At 37.9% G+C, this 23,793-nt stretch overlaps 2 protein-coding genes and 1 long non-coding RNA gene across 3 annotated transcripts in view; 1 reads left to right on the plus strand and 2 right to left on the minus strand.

The window, feature by feature from the left end:
• Window positions 1–15,051, minus strand: part of LOC307185623 — a 72,947-nt gene extending 57,896 nt beyond the window's left edge. Inside the window, exons 1-2 of the long non-coding RNA XR_013828124.1 lie at window positions 14,864–15,051; window positions 12,499–12,608 (exon numbers count right to left, since the gene is read on the minus strand). This is a non-coding gene — a long non-coding RNA (uncharacterized lncRNA). The remainder of the gene's footprint in view (window positions 1–12,498; window positions 12,609–14,863) is intronic.
• Window positions 15,052–15,162: 111 nt separating this feature from the next.
• On the plus strand, window positions 15,163–18,318 carry ARLN (allregulin). The gene is made up of 2 exons (XM_079919932.1): window positions 15,163–15,452; window positions 16,944–18,318. Coding segments are annotated over exons 1-2 (207 nt in total). The 5' UTR covers window positions 15,163–15,246; the 3' UTR covers window positions 16,945–18,318.
• A 1,138-nt stretch (window positions 18,319–19,456) lies between these two features.
• USP53 (ubiquitin specific peptidase 53) overlaps window positions 19,457–23,793 on the minus strand; it is a 64,710-nt gene continuing 60,373 nt past the window's right edge. Inside the window, exon 16 of the mRNA XM_079919938.1 lies at window positions 19,457–22,572. Coding sequence (XP_079776064.1) covers window positions 21,582–22,572 — 991 coding nt within the window. The 3' untranslated portion in view covers window positions 19,457–21,581. The remainder of the gene's footprint in view (window positions 22,573–23,793) is intronic.

The raw sequence follows: 23,793 nt of genomic DNA on the forward strand, positions 1-23,793 counted from the left end.
TTTCAGCAGAAACTCTGCAAGCCAGAAGAGAGTGGCAGGACATATTTAAAGTGATGAAGGAGAAAAACCTAAAACCAAGATTACTCTACCCAGCAAGGATCTCATTCAGATTTGATGGAGAAATTAAAACCTTTACAGACAAGCAAAAGCTAAGAGAATTCAGCACTACCAAACCAGCGTTACAACAAATGCTAAAGTTACTTCTCTAGTCAGGAAACACAAGAGAAGGAAAAGACCTACAATAACAAACCCAAAACAATTAAGAAAATGGTCATAGGAACATACATGCCGATAAATACCTTAAATGTAAATGGATTAAATGCTCCAACCATAGGACACAGACTGGCTGAATGGATACAAAAACAAGATGCATATCTATGTGGTCTACAAGAAACCCACCTCAGACCTAGGGACACATAGACACTGAAAGTGAGAGGATGGAAAAAGATATACCATGCAAATGGAAATCAAAAGAAAGCTGGAGTAGCAATCCTCATATCAGACAAAATAGACTTCAAAACAAAGATTATTACAAGAGACAAAGAAGGCCACTACATAATGATCAAGGGATCAATCCAAGAAGAAGATATAACATTTGTAAATATTTATGCATCCAACACAGGAGCACCTCAATACATAGGCAAATACTAACAGCCATAATAGGGGGAATCGACAGTAACACAATCACAGTAGGGGACTTTAACACCCCACTATCACCAATGGAAAGATCATCCAAAATGAAAATAAGTAAGGAAACATAAGCTTTAAATGATACATTAAACAAGATGGACTTAATTGATATTTATAGAACATTCCATGCAAAAACAACAGAATATACTTTCTCCTCAAGTGCTCATGGAACATTCTCCAGGACAGATCATATCTTGGGTCACAAATCAAGCCATGGTAAAAACTGAAATCGTATCAAGTATCTTTTCCGACCTCAATGCTATGAGACTAGATACCAATTACAGGAAAATATCTGTAAAATATACAAACACATGGAGGTTAAACAATACACTTAATACCCAAGAGATCACTGAAGAAGTCAAACAGGAAATCAAAATATACCTAGAAACAAATGAAATGAAAACATGATGACCCAAAACCTATGGGATGCAGCAAAAGCAGTTCTAAGAGGGAAGTTTATAGCAATACAATCCTACCTTAAGAAACAGGAAACATGTCAAATAAACAAACTAACCTTACATCTAAAGCAATTAGAGAAAGAACAAAAAAAACCCAAAGTTAGCAGAAGGAAAGAAATCATAAAGATCAGATCAGAAATAAATGAAAAAGAAATGAAGGAAATGATAGCAAAGATCAATAAAACTAAAAGCTGGTCCTTTGAGAAGATAAACAAAACTGATTAAACCATTAGACAGACTCATCAAGAAAAAAAGGGAGAAGACTCAAATCAACAGAATGAGAAATGAAAAAGGAGAAGTAACAACTGACACTGCAGAAATACAAAGCATCATGAGAGATTACTACAAGCAACTATATGCCAATAAAATGGACAACCTGGAAGAAATGGAAAAATTCTTACAAATGCACAACCTTCCAAGACTGAACCAGGAAGAAATAGAAACTATGAAAAGACCAATCACAAGCACTGGAATTGCAACTGTGATTAAAAATCTTCCAACAAACAAAAGCCCAGGACCAGATGGCTTCATAGGCGAATTCTATCAAACATTTAGAGAAGTGCTAACACCTACCCTTGTCAAACTCTTCTAAAATATAGCAGAGGGAGGAACACTCCCAAACTCATTGTACGAGGCCACCATCACCCTGATACCAAAACCACACAAAGATGTCACAAAGAAAGAAAACTACAGGCCAATATCACTGATGAACATAGATGCAAAAATCCTCAACAAAATACTAGCAAACAGAATCCAACAGAACATTAAAAGGATCATACACCATCATCAAGTGGGGTTTACCCAGGAATGCAAGGATTCTTCAATATATGCAAATCAATCAATGTGATACACCATATTAACAAATTGAAGGAGAAAAACCATGTGATCATCTCAATAGATGCAGAGAAAGCTTTTGACAAAATTCAGCACCCATTTATGATAAAAACCCTCCAGAAAGTAGGCATAGAGGGAACTTTCCTCAACATAATAAAGGCCATATATGACAAACCCACAGCCAACATCATTCTCAATGGTGAAAAACTGACACCATTTCCACTAAGATCAGGAACAAGACAAGGTTGCCCACTCTCACCACTATTATTCAACATAGTTTTGGAAGTTTTAGCCACAGCAATCAGAGAAGAAAAAGAAATAAAAGGAATCCAAATCGGAAAAGAAGAAGTAAAGCTGTCACTGTTTGCAGGTGACATGATACTATACATAGAGAATCCTAAAGATGCCACCAGAAAACAACTAGAGCTAATCAATGAATATGGTAAAATAACAGTATACAAAATTCATGCACAGAAATCTCTTGTATTCCTATACACTAATGATGAAAAATCTGAAAGTGAAATTAAGAAAACACTCCCATTTACCACTGCAACAAGAAGAATAAAGTATCTAGGAATAAACCTACCTAGAGAGACAAAAGACCTGTATGCATAAAATTATAAGACATTGATAAAAGAAATTAAAGATGATACAAATAGATGGAGAGATATACCATGTTCTTGGATTGGAAGAATCAACATTGTGAAAATGACTCTACTACCCAAAGCAATCTACAGAGTCATTGCAATCCCTACCAAACTACCACTGGCATTTTTCACAGAACTACAACAAAAAATTTCACAATTTGTATGGAAACACAAAACACACCGAACAGTGAAAGAAATCTTAAAAAAGAAAAACGGAGCTGGAGGAATCAGGCTCCCTGACTTCAGACTATACTACAAAGCTACAGTAATCAAGACAGTATGGTACTGGCACAAAAACAGAAAGATAGATCAATGGAACAGGATAGAAAGCCCAGAGATAAACCCACACACATATGGTCACCTTATCTTTGATAAATGAGGCAAAAATATACAGTGGAGAAAAGACGGCCTCTTCAAAAAGCTGGGAAAACTGGACAGCTACATGTAAAAGAATGAAATTAGAACACTCCCTAACACCATACACAAAAATAAACTCAAAATGGATTAAAGACCTAAATGTAAGGCCAGACATTATCAAACTCTTAGAAGAAAACACAGGCAGAACAGTCTATGACATAAATCACAGCAAGATCCCTTTTGACCCAACTCCTAGAGAAATGGAAATAAAAACAAAAATAAACAAATGGGACCTAATGAAACTTAAAAGCTTTTGCACAGCAAAGGAAATCATAAACAAGACGAAAAGACAACCCTCAGAATGGGAGGAAATATTTGCAAATGAAGCAACTGACAAAGGATTAATCTCCAAAATTTACAAGCTGCTCATGCAGCTCAATATCCCAAAAACAAACAACCCAATCCAAAAATGGACAGAAGACATAATAGACATTTCTCCAAAGAAGATATACAGAATGCCAACAAACACATGAAAGAATGCTCAACATCATTAATCATTAGAGAAATGCAAATCAAAACTACAATGACATATCATCTCACACCAGTCAGAATGGCCATCATCAAAAAAATCTACAAACAATAAATGCTGGAGAGGGTGTGGAGAAAAGGGAACCCTCCTGCACTGTTGGTGGGAATGTAAATTGATACAGCCACTATGGAGCACAGTATGGGGGTTCCTTAAAAAACTAAAAATAGAACTAACATACGACCCAGCAATCCCACTACTGGGCATATACCCTGAGAAAACCATAATTCAAAAAGAGTACCAAAATGTTCATTGCAGCTCTATTTACAATAGCCAGGACATGGAAGCAACCTAAGTTTCCATCAGCAGATGAATAGATAAAGAAGATGTGGCACATATTTACAATGGAATATTACTCAGCCATAAAAAGAAATGAAATTGAGTTATTTGTAGTGAGGTGGATGGACCTAGAATCTGTCATACAGAGTGAAGTAAGTCAGAAAGAGAAAAACAATTACTGTATGCTAACACACATATATGGAATCAAAAAAAAATTTCTTCTTGGTCATGAAGAACCTAGGGGCAAGACGGGAATAATGACACAGACCTACTAGAGAATGGACTTGAGGATATGGGGAGGGGGAAAGGTAAGCTGGGACAAAGTGAGAGAGTGGCATGGACATATATACACTACCAAACTTAAGGTAGATAGCTGGTGGGAAGCAGCCGCATAGCACAGGGAGATCAGCTCAGTGCTTTGTGACCGCCTGGAGGGGTGGGATAGGGAGGGTGGGAGGGAGGGAGACCCAAGAGGGAAGAGATATGGGAACATATGTATATGTATAACTGATTCACTTTGTTATAAAGCAGAAACTAACACACCATTGTAAAGCAATTATACTCCAATAAAGATGTAAAAAACAAACAAAAATAACAAACAAAAAAAAGAAACAAAAGGATATAACCAATATGACTCATAGCAAATGAGAGGACATAGCCAAATGTCATATTCCAGGCTTCGACTTCCCTTTGGTGGCTATTGTCTGGGTCTGTAATGCTTTATTATAAGAAAAAGGAAGCAATGAGAAACGTGTCTTCAAACTACCTGTCTTGGAGAACCAGAATAATCTACCATGCATGTGGAAAAGAGCAAGAGAGCCTCAGGGTCATGATGCACACAACAGGGCCCTGTCTTGAGAAACAATCACAGATTTGTTCTTTGTCTTATTCTCTTATATTTCAGACAACTGTGAACTAAATTTCAAAAACTTGGCTGGAATATCAGCTATTTTTTTCTATTGAAAACTCTAGTTGTTTTGCATCATTTTGATTCATGGACCAAAAACACAGCTAGAAAGGTTACTTACTCTATGGTAACTAAGCAACAAAGAATTTTTTTTTCTTCATAAAAGAGTTTCACACAACTACGTTCTTCATCATTTAAGAGCAAAATTCTTTCATTTTTCGTAAATAATCCAAATAATAACTAACACTAATTATGCTCCAGGTATTACTTCTAGTGCCCTTCTTAAACTATTTCATTTAATTCTCACAACAATCTATGGGTTAAGACTAATATTAATTCTATTTTACAGATGAGGAACCTGAGCCTCATAGAGGTTAACTAATTTGCTCATGCGGATACACTCAGCAAGTCCTAAAGTTGGGATTTTAACTCAAGTAGGGTAGATCATGAGAGTTCGCATTTTAATCACTCTGCTACACAGTCATTAAATAATTTATAAATGCTCAAGGTCAAGGTCAGTATTTCACTCCTCTTCAACCTTTTCCTCATTCTTTTTCCTATATTTGAACACCTCACAACCAACCCCTCCAACTACATCTAAGCAGTCACCAAATCTTACTGTTTTTTTCACCTTTATCTTTTTCAGGAGGTCTATGCTCATATATACATCTGCCTAATAAAAGTTTCCACTTGAATATCCCACATGTACTTTAAACTCACCGTAACTCAACAGTATCTTAATCATGTATTTCTTATTACAGTGAATAATGCCATTATCCCCTCATTTGAGGAAAAAAAAAGTAATTTGATGGACATCAGAAATTAGATAATTTCTGCCTCTTGGACTATCTACCCACCAAACACATATGGGTTGCATACACACACACGCATGCAAATACACACAGATACCACCCCACCCATCTGACCAAATCACTAATCCTTGCTAATTATCACCTAAACTATCACAAGTGTCTCTTTACTGATTTTCCTGCTTGCTTCTTATTTCACTCCACATCACCTCAATCTAACTTCTGTACTGCGCGGAATGGCCTTCATGGTGTAAACATCTTCTGTCTTCTTTTTGCTTGCATTTTCATAATGGACTATAAGATAAATTCTAAACACTTTCACAAAGACTACAAGACTTCAGAATCTGACATCTGCCTATCCACTCAGATAAATTTTCCAATTAATTTGAGTTTCCTTTGTCTGGAGTATCTCTTCTCTGGGATTCCCACAAATCCTACAAGCTTCACTTGAAATGCTGCTTCCTTCATGCAGATTCCCTGTCTCTTGAAGGCATGTTTAGATCCTACTGCTTGCCTTTTCAGTATTTTCTTTTAACATATCACTATTATAACTACAATATTGTTATATTGGTTGTTCACATGTCTGTCTTTTCACCAGGGTTTTGGGAGGCAAAACAATATATACACTTTAAAATTAGAAAAAATATTTAAATGTAATATACTGACACTATAGACACTTTAGAAAATTCAATAATGTCTAAAGAAGAGTAAAATTATTTATATTTCTTCCACAAAGAGGATACCATTATTTTAAAAATATTTATTTTTTTCATACACATACAACATAAGTTATATATTTTTTATTTGTCTAGAACATTCATGGTTTGGTTTCATTTTTTCCTAACAGCTAGCACAGGGCTCACAGCTAGCACATACAAAATAGTCTATTTGGTGAGTAAATGAATGATTCTAAATGTATGCCCTTTTCCTCTATTTCCCCAACTACTGTCTTATAATCATTCTTCTGAGCTACTCTAATTATATCTTCAGTTGGTCTCATTGTCTCCAGTTTCTTCTCCCTTTAATTCATCCTCCACATTGCTGCCATGGTTATAATATAAAATAAAAATCTTGCCACATTATTGTCATATTTATGAATCCTTTGATGACTTTTATTTCCCATGAAATAAAATGTAAATCCTTATCAATCCAGACTTTTCACAATTTAGTCCTAATCTACTTTCTTGATTCTCCTTCTGTTATTTCTACTTCCTGTATCGGCATCAATCTAGTCTAGTTACACTAGACAATTCACAGTTCTGAATGATTCGCCATGGAGTCTCACTCTTGAGCCTCGACTCATGCCACTTCTGTCTAAAATATCCTTCCCTAGTCTTCCTCATCAGGCAAATATTTGATTCATCCTTCAAAGATAATTTTCTGTGAAGTCTTCTTCAACCCTACCTCCATTTTTTTTAGCCAAATAACTTGCCCTCTCAGCTGTTTCCAAAGAAGTATTCCCCAGAGCTAAAAGTACAGTTCTGTAAAACTGCATTCCCTCACCTCCCCTTATGCACTCATGGAGGTTCAGATTTGGTAGGTCTGTAGTGGAGACAGGAATACATTGTCTTAAAAACACGCTACATCCCAAACCAAACAATGCGACTTCAGGGCCAGACTGAACTCCGGGTTGCTAAGTGCTAAACATTCTTTTTAAAGCATGACTCAGAATTGCGCTAGAAACAGAAGTAGAGCATGTTGGGGTCCATGCTTTCAGGTATAAACAAAACCAATCATTGTTTTTGATAGGTTTTATGGGTATGAGTCCTTAGGAAGTGAAATCAGACTCTTATTTCAAAGTGTTCAAAATACCAGAGAAACAGAAGGATCGAAAACAAAGTGAAACAAAGGCATACAACTATTAAATATTCAAAAAAAAAAAAGAGGAAAGGACATGAGGCCACATAAGCTGCTTCTATTATATTGTACTCATACAAAAGTGAGGAGATGAAGCAGCACAATGAAACTAGTTATAAGAAAATATGATATGTGCCCAAGAAGCCATCAAGGGTCTTGGCTCATTCAAATCCTAGAATGGCGTTACTGGCTCTAAATAGGTCACTTAGCACAAAATGCTTGAGACTTTCCTCATTCACAAAGACATGCAACTCCTTTTAAAGAGTTCAGTTCAAAACAACTCTGTGTAAAACCTATCCCCATTTTCTCTTGCATACAATATACTCATTCACTAAACAAGTGCCCAGAGAGGAAAAGTGCATTAATAGTTAATTTTTTAAATCAAGAGCTTTAGAGACAGAAGGACTGTTAGAGGATCATCTAGACCATGCTTCTTAACCTTTTTCACAACATAGTGCACATGGAAAATTATGACTGTCTGGCACTGGGATAAAAAGATGAGACTGCTAGGGACTAACAGTGATTGGCAAAGAGTTCATGCTGCTCGAGGCCACACTTGGGGATCATAGAGATCAAGATGTCATACAACCTCTGTAACCCATATTGCTTGAGAAGATATACTAGATAAACCAATACATCATAGAGATGAGGAAAAAACCAAGCCCCAAAGGGTGGCTTAACACCAGAGGGGTTAACAAAATCACTTAGTGGGAAAGTGAGTATTGGGTTTTCACAGGCCTCATATGAACAATGATTCTAATGTGTGCTATTCAGAATTCATCAATTCTGAGCATTGATGGTGTCATTTTGAGTGGTACACTAATTCACTGAGGTACCCAACATTAGCAATAGAAAAGACAACGAAAAGACAATGATCTCTCCCACAAATATCTGTACCATTTTCCAACTGTATTTAAATGCTACTTGAAAAAATAAAAGAGAAATTCATTCATAATTCTCTAAATTCATTGAAAAATTGCTAGATGAAATACTAGAAACAATTTTTAAATGAATGCAAGAGGCTTCCAGGAAAGCAGTGGTAGGAATATAGGGAAAGAAGTGAGAACTGAAGCAGTTGGGTGCCCTGGGAGAACCTTTATACCCAGGCTGCCCAGAACTGTACATCTTCCAAGAGCAGAGAGCTCCATCTAGCATAAAAGCCATGCTCAGGAAAAGCCATTTCCAAGGAAAAGAGTTCACTAGAAACAAGTGCATAAATAACCCTTCACAGAGGTAAGCAGGAAAGAAAACTGTCTAGAAGAGAAGGGGAGAAAAGCTCTCCTGAGAATTTATAGCCACTGGAAGGTTCAGACATGGATTTAGGATCAAAATTTATACTGTTTACGTGGTAAGGAATATCATACACCAAAATTCTTCATTTCTGGACCCATTTAAACTGGACTCAGGTCTGTAATGTCCTCATACCCATGGCAGAAAGAAACACAAATCCTCCCTTGAGGAATGAATTTATTCTTCCCAGTTTCTAAAATCAATACACTCTCTATTTTAGTCTGCCTGGGTTACCAACTGATGTAGTGTACTCTGAAGTTTTTGTGTGGAGTATTCTATATATGTCTGTTACATCTCATTGCTTTATAATGTCCTTCAAGTTCTCTATTTTCTTTTCCTTTTTTTTAAATTGAGGTATAGCTGATTCACAATATAAGTTTCAGGTGTACAACATAGTGATTCAAAGTTTTTAAAGGTATACTCCATTTATAGTTATTATAAAATATTGGCTATTTCCCTGTGCTGTGCAATATATCCTTGTAGCTTATTTATTTTATACATAGTAGTTTGTACCTCTTACTCCCCTAGCCACTATATTGCCCCTCCCTGCTTCCCTTTTCCCACTGGTAACCACTAGTTTGTTCTCTATATCTGTGAGTCTGTTTCTTTTTTGTTATATTCACTAGTTTAGTTTTCAGATTCCACATATAAGTGATATCATACAGTATTTGTCTTTATCTGAAAGTCCTCTATTTTCTTATTGATCTTCTGTCTAGATCAGATGTGTCGCCCATTACTGAAAGTGGAGTATTGAAATTTTCAATTATTATCGTAGATCTATTTCTCCCTCAGTTCTATCCATGTCTTCACATATTTTGACTAGGATTTGCTTGGTTTCTGTAAACCTTTGACTGTTTCCAGAGTTCTGGCAAACTTATTTCAGGTTGTTTCTGCTTATTTTCAATGTTTCGTGGAGGGACAGAGGCGTGGAGCTGCCTACTCTACCATTCTGAACATGGGTCTCCCAAGGTGATTTTCTGACAGAGTTCTCATCAGAGCAGAAAAAAATAAATCTGTTTTCTAACAGGGCATATTTATAGATATGAACATAAAAGCTGAGTTTCTCCAGTAGAGGCTTGAAGCCTCATTCCCTGCATCTATTCTTCCATTTCATGTTGGTCCCTGAGTTCTCCCTGAGGAAACATGGAGCTCCATGAAACACAGTTTGAAAAACACTGTTATAAATCATTATAATCCCCTGATACGTATGTGCCTAGTGCCTGTGATCTGATGTTAGAAATACTTAAGTAATCATTTTGACCTAGATTTATCTCTTGCTTGTTTCCTAACTTATTTCAAAAAACTTTCTTCCCATCTTCCCAACTTTGTGAAAAAGCACAAAGAATAAAATGATCTGTCATTCCATCTCCCAGAGTTAACTGCTGTTAACATGTTGACATTTCTCACACCTATAAAACAAGTGTAATTCAGGTTAATATTTTATATATAGCAGTTATCACCTGGGCCTCCATTTGCTTAACACTGTTATTCTAGCTCACACCTATGTCAATATTGTCATGTCTACTCTTGGAAGCCTATTACGTGACTTTATGAGAGAAGACATGTCATGTATTGACTAACCTTTCAATCTGCACCCTCAATGACCATCCCTCCAACACCTTTCAATAAAACAAAGGTTGATTGCTCTATTGGTTAGCATAATGAGACTTCAAGGCTGTGGGTTTTAACATCTTTGTCATCTATGACTACCAATTAAGCTTGGCCATATTGAAGTTGTTTTTAAACTTCAAAATGCAGCAGAATGCCCTCTTTATTTTGAAATAAAATCTTTTATGAAACCCCAAAATATAAAATAAACAAAACTGAGCTCTTAAGGTTGAAGTCTGTATGTGTGCGAGTAGGTAGGGGGAAGAGGGTAGGCAGTTTATTCACAGCCAATCCTGCTTAGCCTTCCTAACATCCCAACCATGATGCAGAACCCCAGGGCTCTGGGACAGAGTGTTTGAATATCCCATATCTGTGAGATGTCCTCAGCCAGTACTTCTAAAGAATTGGATGACTATTGCATCTGTATCTCCTATGGCTCCTCAGATAGTGCCTGACACACAGTAGGCATTCAAGGAGTATTCACTGAAATAAAAGACATGAAATCCAAAATGGGGGAATGGATTAGTGTATACCCATTACTGGTACTTGAGAAAAATCTCAGAAAGTATCCTCACTGACAGTGGTAGATCAGTAGTGGTAGATCTCAGTGGTATCATTATACTACTGTGTTACAAAAGAGATAATTAAGATTGTATTAGTGGCTGCAGAATACAAGAAACATAACTGAATAAATATTTAATTTCTTCCACATTCAAGGTACGGTTTGAGAGACTATAGAGGCTGCAAAGATGGTAAAAATATAGGATAGGTAAAATATCCTGAAGAATATTTAATACTCTGATGGGGAGATAATTTACATAAAATTTTGCTACAAAGCAAGCCAACGTACCAAACTATGTCAAGAAAATTTCAATGTTTTTTGAGCTGAAGGTAGAGAAGTTTTGAAAAATGACCAGTAGACACCTCATCAACAGGTGGCTGTTACAGAATGTAGAGGGTAATTGATGCAGAAGAAAGGCAAAAAACTATGGGAACAAATACTCACTGCATAATTTTCAGAAGATAACTCTCACCCTAAGAAGAAAGCATGACATATGAAGTAGTTGGAGATGAGTTAAATGTGAACTTTTTTGCAATTGGTGTGTTAAAAATACTGAGAATGGAGAGATCAACGTGAAATGTAGCGAGGGAAACTTTATGAAGTTGGCAATTTGAACTGAAAAAAGATGGGAAGGATTAGGATAGGTGGGGAAGCATTTCAGTTTAATGAAGACAACATGTGCCAAAGCCTAAAGGCCAAAAGGAGAAGAGTTTCCATGAGGAAGAAGAAGAAATCAATCTGGCTGGAGCAAAGGGTGTTTGCTGGGCACCAGGTTGGCTGAGTGGGGTGGAAACAGATTAATAGCGGGAGCTGCTAAAGGTCAAGATGAAGACAAAAGAGAAGCTGCGGGCTTCCCTGGTGGCGCAGTGGCTGAGAGTCCGCCTGCCAATGCGGGGGACACGGGATCGTGCCCCGGTCCAGGAGGATCCCACATGCCGCGGAGCAGCTGGGCCCGAGAGCCATGGCCGTGGCTGCTAAGCCTGCGCGTGTGCTCCGCAATGGGAGAAGCCACGACAGTGAGAGGCCCGCATACCGGGAAAAAAAAAAAAAAAAAAAAAAGAGAAGCTGCAACAAATAGCAATTAGTTTTGATGACTGTACAACTCTCAAAGAAAACTATCATAGGTGTGTAAAGTAGTAATGATGGAAAAGAAATAAGAGAAATGAAAGTCCTAAGGATATTGAGGTGGCCTGAGATGTGGACAGTGAAATAGATTACCCAGAGAATTCAACAGCTTGAATAGAATCAGGGGTGACAGAGATAAATCCTCTGACTTGACGGTAAAGTTGCACCAGTGTCAATTAAGAAATCCAGTTTCTGATTCTCTACTGTAAGTTTAATGGTGAGCTCTGGGGTGCAGCTGAGGATCAGTTGACCCTGTCGTTTGATGGGGTACTGTCCCTCAGAGGGGAAAAATATACCCTCTGAGGGTGCTGGGGTCTAGGGAGATTGTTTTTTAAGCTTTCCTTTCTTTACAGCCATTAGAAATAGAAAACAAGAGTATTCATAACAGAAGACACCAGAGTCACTATAACCCCCCCAAACAGTTCAAACAAATGTTTTCTCCTGTTAATCTAAATTCAGAAAGAGAAAAAGACAAGAAGAGACTCTTACCATTCTTGTTTATTGGATACTACGGCAGAAATCTGGGAGACTGACTAGTAGAATTCTCATCTTCTGCCGGCTTATGTTAGAGGTCCCAGGATCTGTCACCAGCAGCAGCCCTGGAGTGAGCAGTGTCCAGTTAGCGACATCCATCCTTGATACCAGAATTGTGGGCAAGGAAATGTTCTCTACCACTCTGTCCCCTGCAGGACTCCAAATGGATTTCACAGTTTTACCTCCAGCTCTAGGCTAATCCCAGTGGTTTACTGTCTGTACACCTAGTAGATGGACTAAATGCTATCTGACTAGACATGACAACACCACACAGCAGTGAATAAATTAATAACTAGATTATTTCTCATTTTGGTATTCCTTTATGGATTGAGTCAGACCAAGGAACTCATTTTATAACAGAAATAAACTACATGCTTGCAAAAACTTTGGAGTACTCATTAAAATTTCATGCCCTGCACCGTCCCCAATCCTCAGGGCAAATAGAACATAAAAATCTAGACATCAAAAGGACTTTAGTGGCTTCCCTGGTGGCGCAGTGGTTGAAAGTCCGCCTGCCGATGCAGGGGACACGGGTTCGTGCCCCAGTCCGGGAAGATCCCACATGCCGTGGAGCAGCTGGGCCCATGAGCCGTGGCCGCTGGGCCTGCGCGTCTGGAGCCTGTGCTCCGCAGCAGGAGAGGCAAAAGGACTTTAGGAAAAGTCTATCAAGAAACTGGACTTAATGGCCAGAAGCACTACCTCTGGTCCTTATAAAAATCCAGAATACTCCAAATAGAAGGTGTGGATTAACCCCTTTTGAAATAGTGTTTGGTCACCCTATGCCTACTGGCGTCTCTAAACCTCCCATTTCTGGATTGACTGAACACTATAGGGACTTAAGTGAACAATATGACACTACGACTAGCCATATACAGGAACTAACTAGTATACTTGGGTATAACTGGCTTGTATACACAAGTCTAAGTTCTTTTCAGTACTAAGATCCCTTTTCTTAGCCTTTGGAACTTATGAGTTGGAAAAGGCAGTTCTAAATCTTTCCATAGTAACAGAACAAGACTTCAATATTGGTATGCAAATGTCAGAAGTCTTTCAGTCAAAAGTTAGTAGCCTCTGCTGGACTTGAAAATCTTCTTGCCCCGGACACACTGACAGCCCAAGAAAGAGGAGCTTGTGCCATCACTGATGAAGCATGCTGCTTCTATGTAAATCACCTGGGACAAATAGTGTTTAATCTGCACCTTTTGAAGACAAGATAAACACCCTCCATCAGATAAACGAGGCTCAGCCATTCTATTGGACTGACCTATTCCCAGGGATGGGAGACTGATTTAATGGGATATGGGGAAGTGTGCTTAGATGTGTTGTTTTCTGTTTATGCATCCTCATTCTAATCTATGTTCTTCTCTCCCTTTGCAGATCCCTTGCCACTCTGCTGCTAACCCAATTCTTCTCTCCACAGCCACTAACTCAGAGTTTGTGTGAAACTTCTAGGGAAGTTTCAGACAGGGGAATGAAGGAGTTCAGAGCATGTCACCCCAAAATATGTCACTTTGGCATATTGAATATTTTCAGTTAAAGGCATTTGAGAAACAGCTGGTGCTAGAAGTGCACTCTGACCTTCCTTTTTCTTCCTGAAGGAGATAAAATTCCCATGTAAAAGATGCCCTCACTACATCAGGAGGAAGAAAAATATTTTTATCACCAGAGATGGGAAATTGGACCAAAAAATCCATACAAACAAACCTTGTTAAACTAACCGTTATCTTCCTAGTCATTTCTCCACAATTAACTACCCTTAACCAAACCTCTTTGTCTTACTTATTTCTTTTTCTAAAAGGTAGAAAAGCTTTCTGCGCTGGTCACTTCCTCAGGTCTTCATTCTCTTCTGAAGGTTCCCATGTACATGTAAAAAAAAAAAAACCCTAAAAACCACTTCTATGCTTTTCTCCTGTTAACCTGTCTTATGTCAATTTAATTCTTATGCCCAGCTGGAGACCCAAAGAGAGTAGAGGAGAATTTTCCCTTGCCTACTATGGTAAATCATTTTCTTTCTGCTAACGTTCTAATGTCATGGGGGATCACACTCCCAAACCCTTGGATTATTCTTAAGTTCACTCCTTTGAGATACATACAAAATTCTCACGTTTTGCTCTCTGGCCCCTTTAGAAACTTACCCTCACACTTACGATGTCAACCTCATTAGAGCTGTTTACAGAATTTAATCAAATAAGTGTAACATGTTAGGGACAGTACAAAACCCATTAGAGGAGGCTCTTTTAAAACCTTGGCATAAGGACCCAAAAGGAATACAGGGATAAGGAGAGGCGACCATGGGCACTTCCAAGGTGGAATCAATCACCTGTCAGGAATGGGACGTGAAGTGACTTCCGGTCCGGCCAGAGAGTATTTCTTCTAGCGAAACCTGAATAACCGGCTTCCCACCTGGACGCTGCAGGGCGGAACGGGCGGACAGCTTCCCCCGCCTCCAAGTGCAGACGCCGCTGTCCGTCCGCAGTCACGGGGGTAGCGGGCCGACGGAAGACGCCTGCGCGCTGGGAGGGGCGGGTACAGGGCTCACTTCCGGGGCGGGTACAGGGCCCATTTCCGGGGCGGGGAACAGCGCATGCGTTGTGGGGCGGGGGGGGGGTCGGACTTCGTCCACTTTTCCGGCGAGGCGAACGCGGAAGAGCGGGAGCTGAGGTTTTCCGACTACTCAGATTGTGGCGTGGCGACTGCTGCAAGATGGAGGTGGGCTTGGCGGCCGAAGATGGTCGGGATGGTCCCCGGGAGCGGCGAGGCTTGGGTGAAGCCGAGAGGCCGCAGCAGAACCACGAAGTGCGGCCTCAGTCCGGGGCAGACCGGTTACCAAAACATTCCTACTGGTTGGATCTCTGGCTCTTCGTCCTCTTAGACGTGGTGTTGTTTTTCTTCGTGTATTTTTTACCCTGGTGAGTACTCTTAACGCATCGTTGAAATGGTAAGGGGCTTAGAGACCATCTACCCCAGTTTGGGGAGGTGGGTGCGGGAGAGGCGAGGAAATTGCATTACGGAAAGTTACGGCCTGTCCACCATCATCCAGCTGGCGAGTGGTAGGATAGGGTAGGCGCGGGAGTGGAACGAAGACCAGAGTGAAAATGTCCTTCCTTGGCACCTCAGTTGAGGGTGTTCAGATGAGGTGTAGAGGAAACTTCGCTTCATAAATTTTTTGTTCTATGTTGGGAGGAAACCGGCTGGGTTTGAGTTCCTGCACTACCACGAAGAAACTGGAGACGTTATTTGGCTTTTTGGAGCTTTATATTCACATTTACCATTTGGGACCAATAGTAACCAGGTCATAGGGGTGTGGTGTGGCGTGGTGTTTCAGATAAATCGCCAACTTATCTAAAAGCGATTTATTTGCATATTGCCTGGCAGCAGTCAGCGCTCCGCTAAAGCTACTGTTACTGTACGACGGTTTGACCGTGAGCAGGCCGTGCACGGTTATCTCACATGGGTCCAGAACTGGACTCTTGACTTCGTACTCAGATGACCTTACTTTTCAGTGTCCCCATTTCAGTAAATGTTAACTTTATTCACTCACTTCTCCTCCCGGAAGCCTGGGTCTCATTTTCTGATTTCCCGCATTGCTTTATATACACACCCGCACACTCCAAAACACCAACTGATGAGTCACAAAACTCTCTAGATTCCCTTTGGAAAATCCATGCTCTCCATTTTCATTGCCACCCCCTCTGAGAAGACTGTTTTGGCAGAGGATAAAGGAAGGGGACTTAGAGAAGGGGCTTGGGGGAGCAGAACAAGAAGGAGGATACAGGACTGAGATGATACAAGGGACAAGCTCAGGAGAGGAGCAGTGAGCTGAAGGAGGAAAAGCGGTGCAGCTCATTTAGTCATTAAACAGCTCCTTTGGACTTCGGAGCTAATCCTTTACGCACTGTAAGTTAATTTCACTCAGCCATCATGCTTATTGAATTTGTGGTAATTATGTCTTCTTCTCTCACCCCCAGCCCCCAATTTTGGCAAAAATTTGGGCATAAGCTCACTGTTGGTGAGGCCCCATTGTCTCTGATTCCTTGGATTTCTTGAATGGTGTGGCCGAGGGTTCAGTGGGACCAATGGAAGATGGGTGTTTCTGTAAAATCCTCTGTCAAGTCATTTGTAAAGGAGAATCTTTCCACCCACTCCTCCTGATATTTGGTAGAGTGATACTTCAAATGCAGTGTTTTTTTGTTTGTTTTTTTAATGATCTGAATTTTCAGCTCTGGATAGAAAATGGAAGACTTATAAAGAATAGTCAGGCCTTTTTTTGCTCTTATCAATATGAAAATCATTTAGGAATAGGCAAATGACTAAGACAATCAAAGTTTTCAAAAGTTGGCATAAAGTATTTAAAGGGAAAGAAAAAGGAAACATTGTTGACAATTATTTGGTTTTTACAGAATGGTTTGCCTGATACCTAAATTAAGAATTTTGGCTCCTGGAGTGGATCCTGAAAATGACTACAAACTTCTTGAACAAAGAAGGCAGGACTGTGCACCAGAAGAATTTCAGACTCTAAGGGACCTTCATTTCATTTTACACATTCTGTTATTCTTTGCGGGAACTATATTAAATGGGTAATGATCTCAGCCATTCATAGCTAAGTTCTTAAAACTCGGCTCTGATTCACATTTTAAAACTTTTTACAGATTATTTGGTGGCTTTACAGGGGCTGAACATAAAAAGTATTTATACATGAAGGTTTATTATACTTATTAGGAAATAGATTGTTTTTCCTTTAATATTTTAAGGGTTGGCCAAGGTTTAGTATGATGCAGATAATATGGTGAAATAATAAGGTGAAATATTTAGAAATAAATTATACAAAAGCAAGGGAAGAATTTTGAAAAAAGGAGTTAAAAGCTATACAGAAAATGCAGGCCCACAATGTATTTGCTGTAAGTGCCAGTTTAATTTTTAGATTAAGTGGACCTCTGTTATGGTTGCTAGGTTGGTACAATCTTAGAGAAAGTATATAATATCCAGTAATGGAAGGCTAGAGTGCATGGGGTCTTACCTGGATGCTTCCCCTCACTTTTAAGCTCTTGAACTCTGTAAAGTAGGACTGTGTGTTTCAAACCTAATTTTTATTGTGGTTGCATTAAGAATGTTTGTGGCCAAAACATGTTTATTATAATGTCTGTAACTTACTTTAATACTCCAGCAAAGTCACCATATTTACTCTTTGAGCAAATGTTTGAGCACTTACTGTGGGCCAGGTACCGCACTGAACGAAACAGACAAAAATCCTTGCCTTTATGGAGCTTACATTCTTTTTTATGTAAGTATGTTAACAAGAATTTATTTCCCAGGAGTGATCAGCTAGTATTTAGTCAAAAAGGTCACATTCCCAAAGCAGCTACTATAAGCCCTTCAGAAGCTATTCCTATTATATAACAGATGTTAGAAATGGGCTCTTGTCCTTGAAATTAGTGACATTTTATATATTGGAATTGCCTAAATATTTTCCTGTCCCTTAGAAGCAGGGCATAGATCTGGTAAACTCTACATCCTCTGTTCTTTAGAATGGCATTTAGGGTTAGTGTGAAATCTGGGATTGATTTTGGAGGCTTTTAGCCTAATGCTGACTATAAGTTTAACAATTACGCCTTCAGAGAACCTAACAAACCTGCCTGAGGAGAACTTTTTAGGCAAGGTTGAAGCATCTAGAGAAACAGAACTGGGATTTCATTGAGGGTACCAAACAGATTGTATGAATTGTTTTGTGCTACTTGCTAGTAATTTTGTCCAATAAATGTTGATTATACAGGTAAATTGGGTCTGATTTCCTTTCATTTTAACAAATTACTTGTGTGTTAGGTCACACACAAAGATTTATAATCCATACTACCTTTCTGAGCCTAGCATCAGCCTTCTACCACAACTATTGAATATTCTGAAAATTTCTAGTACAGGGAAGATACTACTAAGTAGAAAGATTGTAGTATTGTGACGTGACTGTAAATGGTATCCAAAATGGTGGCAGTATGAGGTTTGAATATTTCCTACAGATGAAATTGTGCCTACCACTGAACTGTGCCATCTCAGGGTAACATAGTATACTTGAAGGCTTTTAACTGGGTAAATGGGACACCAAGAAGAATTGGCAAACTTGCTGTGATAAAAATAGAGACATCAAAAGTATTTACATCAATGTGATTTTAAGTCTGGTAAATTCCTTTGTAAATTTCATATAAGTGAAATGATTGTTTCAATAACCGTTTGAAATCAACTGGCCAATGAGCAATTGTGAGGCAGTCTTTAGAGTTCTGTTAACCTGAAAATTTTAGGATGTGAAGTGCTCCATATACCTAGTCCCTACATGTAATGGGAATACATTCAGAGACGAATATTTAGTAAGGGCATTTAATGTAGAGGTAATTATGCTCTAGGAAAAGGGTCATCAAACTACACTAATGGGCCAAATCTGGCCCACTTGCCTCTCTTTAAAGGCCTGTGAGCCAAGAATGATTTTTAACATCTTAAAATGATTGAAAAAAGTCAAGACTATTTCATGATGTGAAAATGATGTGAAATCCAAGTTTCAATGCTTATAAAGTTTTACTGGAACACAGACATGCCCATTCATTTGCATACTGTTATGTAAATGTTACCTTACAGCTGTTTTCACACTACAGTGGCAGAGTTGAGTAACAGAGATCCTATGGTCCACAAGCCTAAATTATTTACTATCTGGGTCTTTAAAGAAAGTTTGCCAACTCCTGTGGGAACGCTCCTTTAGGCCTTGAGGGGGTTGAACTCTTAGGAGTCTCCTGTGATAAATTTTTTGATCAGTGATATTCCAAGTTCACCCCTTAACTTTAAATTGACTTACATTTCCCATAAAATATATAATTCACAGAGGTGAAAGGAAGCCACAGTTTTATGAATGCAAAGAAAAGTCCCAACCATATTAAATTAAAAATCAGTTTATCCCCCCCCAAAATTTTGAATCAGAAGAAACTGACTTCACAGAAAGATACTCTGAAGTATTTTGAACATTACAATCGTTGGCTGTATTATTTTAAAAGTTATAATAAGCTTATAACCAGAAGAAAACATCTATAAAAATAGACACCCTAGAAACAAAAAATTCACATGTGCATGATTAGTAAATACATATTCAATCTATATTTGGAGTGTTGAATCAACAAAAACAAATGGTCAGTTTCTAGTCTATTAGTACTATAACATGATTCAGGAGGTTTCAACTGGACAGTACTTTAAAAAGAGCCCAAATTGGACGTTTCTATTTGCAACTCAATTGTGAGTTGAATCCCATACAAATCTATGAGATTATTTATAAGTATCAGAAATCAGTTTAAGTGTTTCAAATAATACATTTTCAACTGGACAAAACTACACAAAGTTTTTGAAAGCTATTAAAAATACTTGAAGCTCATTTTTCTAGTATTTTACAATGTTATAAAAGCAGTAATTAAATACAGTGACATTTCAAACACAATTTTACAAATTTACAATATTTACAAATCCCCCCATACTAAAAGCTATGTTAAAAAAAAAGATTTCTTAAAGATAAAATTTTATTTAGTTGATATTCAAGTATTTCTAAATTAAGAGAATATAAAGTAATAATCACCTACTGTTATAGCTAGAAAAGGCTATTAAAAACTTCTCTAGGTGGAAGACAAAATTTGGCCAAGATTTCATAACTCTGAGCTTAGACTTCTACAAGCAATTACTTTCTACTTACCTAGAAAATAAGATTCATTTACATTTTGGAATATTTTAACAATTTATGGGATTGGTCAAGATATTAAATTTACTAATTAGTTTATGGAATTATTATGTTTTATATATAAAATTTAAATTCTCAATTCTCTAGTGTGGACAATATAAAACTATTCTAAACTACAATTAGTTTACCAGCTTAGTACAAAATTAAATGACAACTATGAAATAAGGCAATTACTTATTTTCACTTGTAAGGTCATCATAATAATGGAAAATCCCTTTTTTTTTTTAAAGAAAGACTTCTCCATGAAAATAGGTGGGGTAAAAATTAAATTATTTGTTTAGAAAAAAGGGAGGGATGCTCAAATTAATACATTTCATTAAAAATTAAATCTATATGAAAGGCAAAAATTTAATCTGGAAACCCAGAAAGATTTTCAAATTCAAGAATATGAAAATTACTAAAATGGGCTGACAACCTACAAACAGGTAATATAGCAGGGAAAATTTAGGCAGTCACAGTGATATTCTTAAAAAGAGGACTATAGGTTAATTCCTAACACTGGTTATTAGCAGCCCAAAGTAAACCAAACCAAAATAAAAACCTTTCACATTTCATATAAAATTAGAAAAAATGTAACAAGATAAATAAATATACTAAAGTGAAGTATTTTTAGCTTACATGACTGAAGTAATGTTTATGAATGCATACAACAAAGGATATTCTGAAGATAAAAATTCTAGGAGCAAAACTGTCTTCTCTTCTGACCTTGAGAATTTAAAAATTGTTTTATCATTAAGGCTTTTTTCCCCCAAATGCCATCAATTTCATGGGTCGATACATTTTAAGACACTTAAAGGGATCATATGTAGTAGACTATCACAGAAGTCAAAAGCAAATGGGTGAAGTCCTCTTTTGGCTCCCCATTAGAAAGTGCTTCCTCACAAAGCAAATATTGCTTTGACTACACAAGCTACATATCATCTATCTTTCAATTAGCAGAGTTTACCAATCTACATATGAGTACTGGTTAGTTTAATACCTATGGGTCTACCAGTCAGAAAATAAAGGGACAAATTACATTTTTACTCAACTGCAGCATATGATAAATGACTTTCTGCATACCCCCGGATATTCTATTTTTTGAGGCATGCCAAGACTATTCAGAGGGAATTTCAAAATATCCAATAAGTAGATCTTCACAAAATAAAATATCTGTATAGAAAGTTAAAGTGATTAATGAGTTAAATATTGCCATGGTTTTAATTTCATATAGCACTAGGTTTGGTCATTTGATTCCTAGTTAATGGCCTCAGAAGTAAAAGCCTGTCGGTTTCATCATTTATCTATTACAGTGTATACCAGGTTTATGTCTTTGCTTGGAAGGGCAGTTTGAACCAAGACTACTGTGTAACACAGGCCCTAGCCCTCTTTCATTCTGAGAAAGTGAATTATCATTACAAAAGCCACTGCTCTCTGGAAAACAGAGCTTGGGCCTCTGATGGTATTTCAATCTATATGTATCAGTCATGCAGTTATCCACTGAAAAATAGGTAGTTAATGAAACTGTCTCATTTGGACAGGTAGAACTAGAGTCTATTTCTGGCTGGCAAGAAGCACCAACAGCTGTACCCGAGTCGGCCTGAAAATCATTAGCTGAAGAGCTGGACGGGGTGTTTGATGTGTTGCCGACATACTCTTTTGCTTGAAATGTTTCCTTAAGTCTTTCATCATTCATATGTGTACTCACTTCTAAACCTGGTTCTGAAGCTGTACTTAAACTGTGCTTTGGAAGACTAGAAGAATTAGCTTTAAACATCTCTGTTGGTTTGACAGCAGGTGGAGCATCATTTTTCTCTGACTGTGGCACACTGGTTATAGCATATTTCTTTGGTGGCAGAGGGGGTGGGGTATTCTGGCAAACAAGTTCTGGCATCTGACAACCATCAGATCTGCAGGTTGACTGAATGAGATGTTCCCTGGATAGAGAGTTCTCAGAGTAACACTGTTCTATCGTATTTTGCTGCTGGATGAGGGGAGCAGTTCCTGGCTTCAACCCCACAGTTCTCATGTGTGAAGACCACAATGAAGATGGTGAGACTGTTCCATTACTGTTCACTCTCTTTGCAGAAGCAGAATTATCATCAACGTGAAAAAGCAAACCTGTTCCCTCAGAATTTTCTATATTAAGCCACTCAGAAAATTTGCATTCACTTGCTTTTTCAAGTTTCTGTTCATCTGACTGGTGGGTATGCTCTCTTGCTGTATGGTCCTTGAGTATTTGTGGATTGGATGAAGGGAATAACTTTCCATTGGTTTCACGTATATGTGACCTGAAAAATAAAAACAAAGCTAAAACGCCATACACAAATATGCAAAATTGGAGGGAAAACAAACATTTGTAGTTTAACTTCCCAATACAGCACTTATGTTATTTGTGTGACATAGCAAAAATGGAAAGATATTTGCAACCATTAACAATTTACACTCTCTGAATCCAAAATCTTTATGCCAGAATACATAAATGTTTATTAGAAACATCCGTCATTACCAAGATCAGATTTATAACCAGAAGTATAGTTAAAAAAGCAAATTTCAGGGGATTCCCTAGTGGCACAGTGGTTGAGAGTCCACCTGCCGAAGCAGGGGACACGGGTTTGTGCCCCGGTCTGGGAAGATCCCACATGCCGCAGAGTGGCTGGGCCTGTGAGCCATGGCCGCTGAGCCTGCGCTCCGCAACGGGAGAAGCCACAACAGTGAGAGGCCCGCGTACCACAAAAAAAAAAAAAAAAAAAGCAAATATCAGAGAATTCCCTGGCAGTCCAGTGGTTAGGACTCAGCGCTTTCACTGCCCAGGCGCAGGTTCAATCCCTGTTTGGGTAACTAAGATGCCACAAGCCACACAGTGCAGCCAAAAAAAAAAAAAAATTCAACTTAAAAACACTGAAATTACATTTATTGTGATAAAATGTAGCATAGACTTAAGTAAAATGTTACTAGCAAACAATTCAATATTCTAAAACACTTCCCACCCAAAGTTTATAGCAATAGAGGTACTTTAATTTTGATATATAATGCTATAAGGATAGTATACTAATTAAAAATAATTTGGTTAATCAAAGACTACCTTTATTTAAGTAATAGTTAACTTCTAAGGTGAAGAAAAATGATATTGCAAATTATTTATCTTCATATGATTAAATTATTTTTCTCATGTGAATTGCATAAAATTCAATTAGAGCACAAAGATGAAAAGAGTTGAGGCTCTGCTAAGTAGATAAGAGCTATATTCAAATCTCAACTCCATTGCTTTGGCCAAATTACTTAATCTAAGCCCCAAATTTTCTCTTTTGTAAAATACCATACATCTCAAAAGAATGCTGTAAGGTTTAAAACAAACAATCATATATTGTACAAGGTACTTTGTAGGCCCCCTATCATTAAGGTTTACATCCTTTTAATGATCCCCAATAAAACATGCATCATAATACTCTAGACCAGCAGTCCCCAACCTTTTTTGGCACCAGAGACCAGTTTCGTGGAAGACAATTTTT

This window comes from Stenella coeruleoalba (assembly GCF_951394435.1).
Source record: "Stenella coeruleoalba genome assembly, chromosome: 4".
Classification (NCBI taxonomy): domain Eukaryota; kingdom Metazoa; phylum Chordata; class Mammalia; order Artiodactyla; family Delphinidae; genus Stenella; species Stenella coeruleoalba.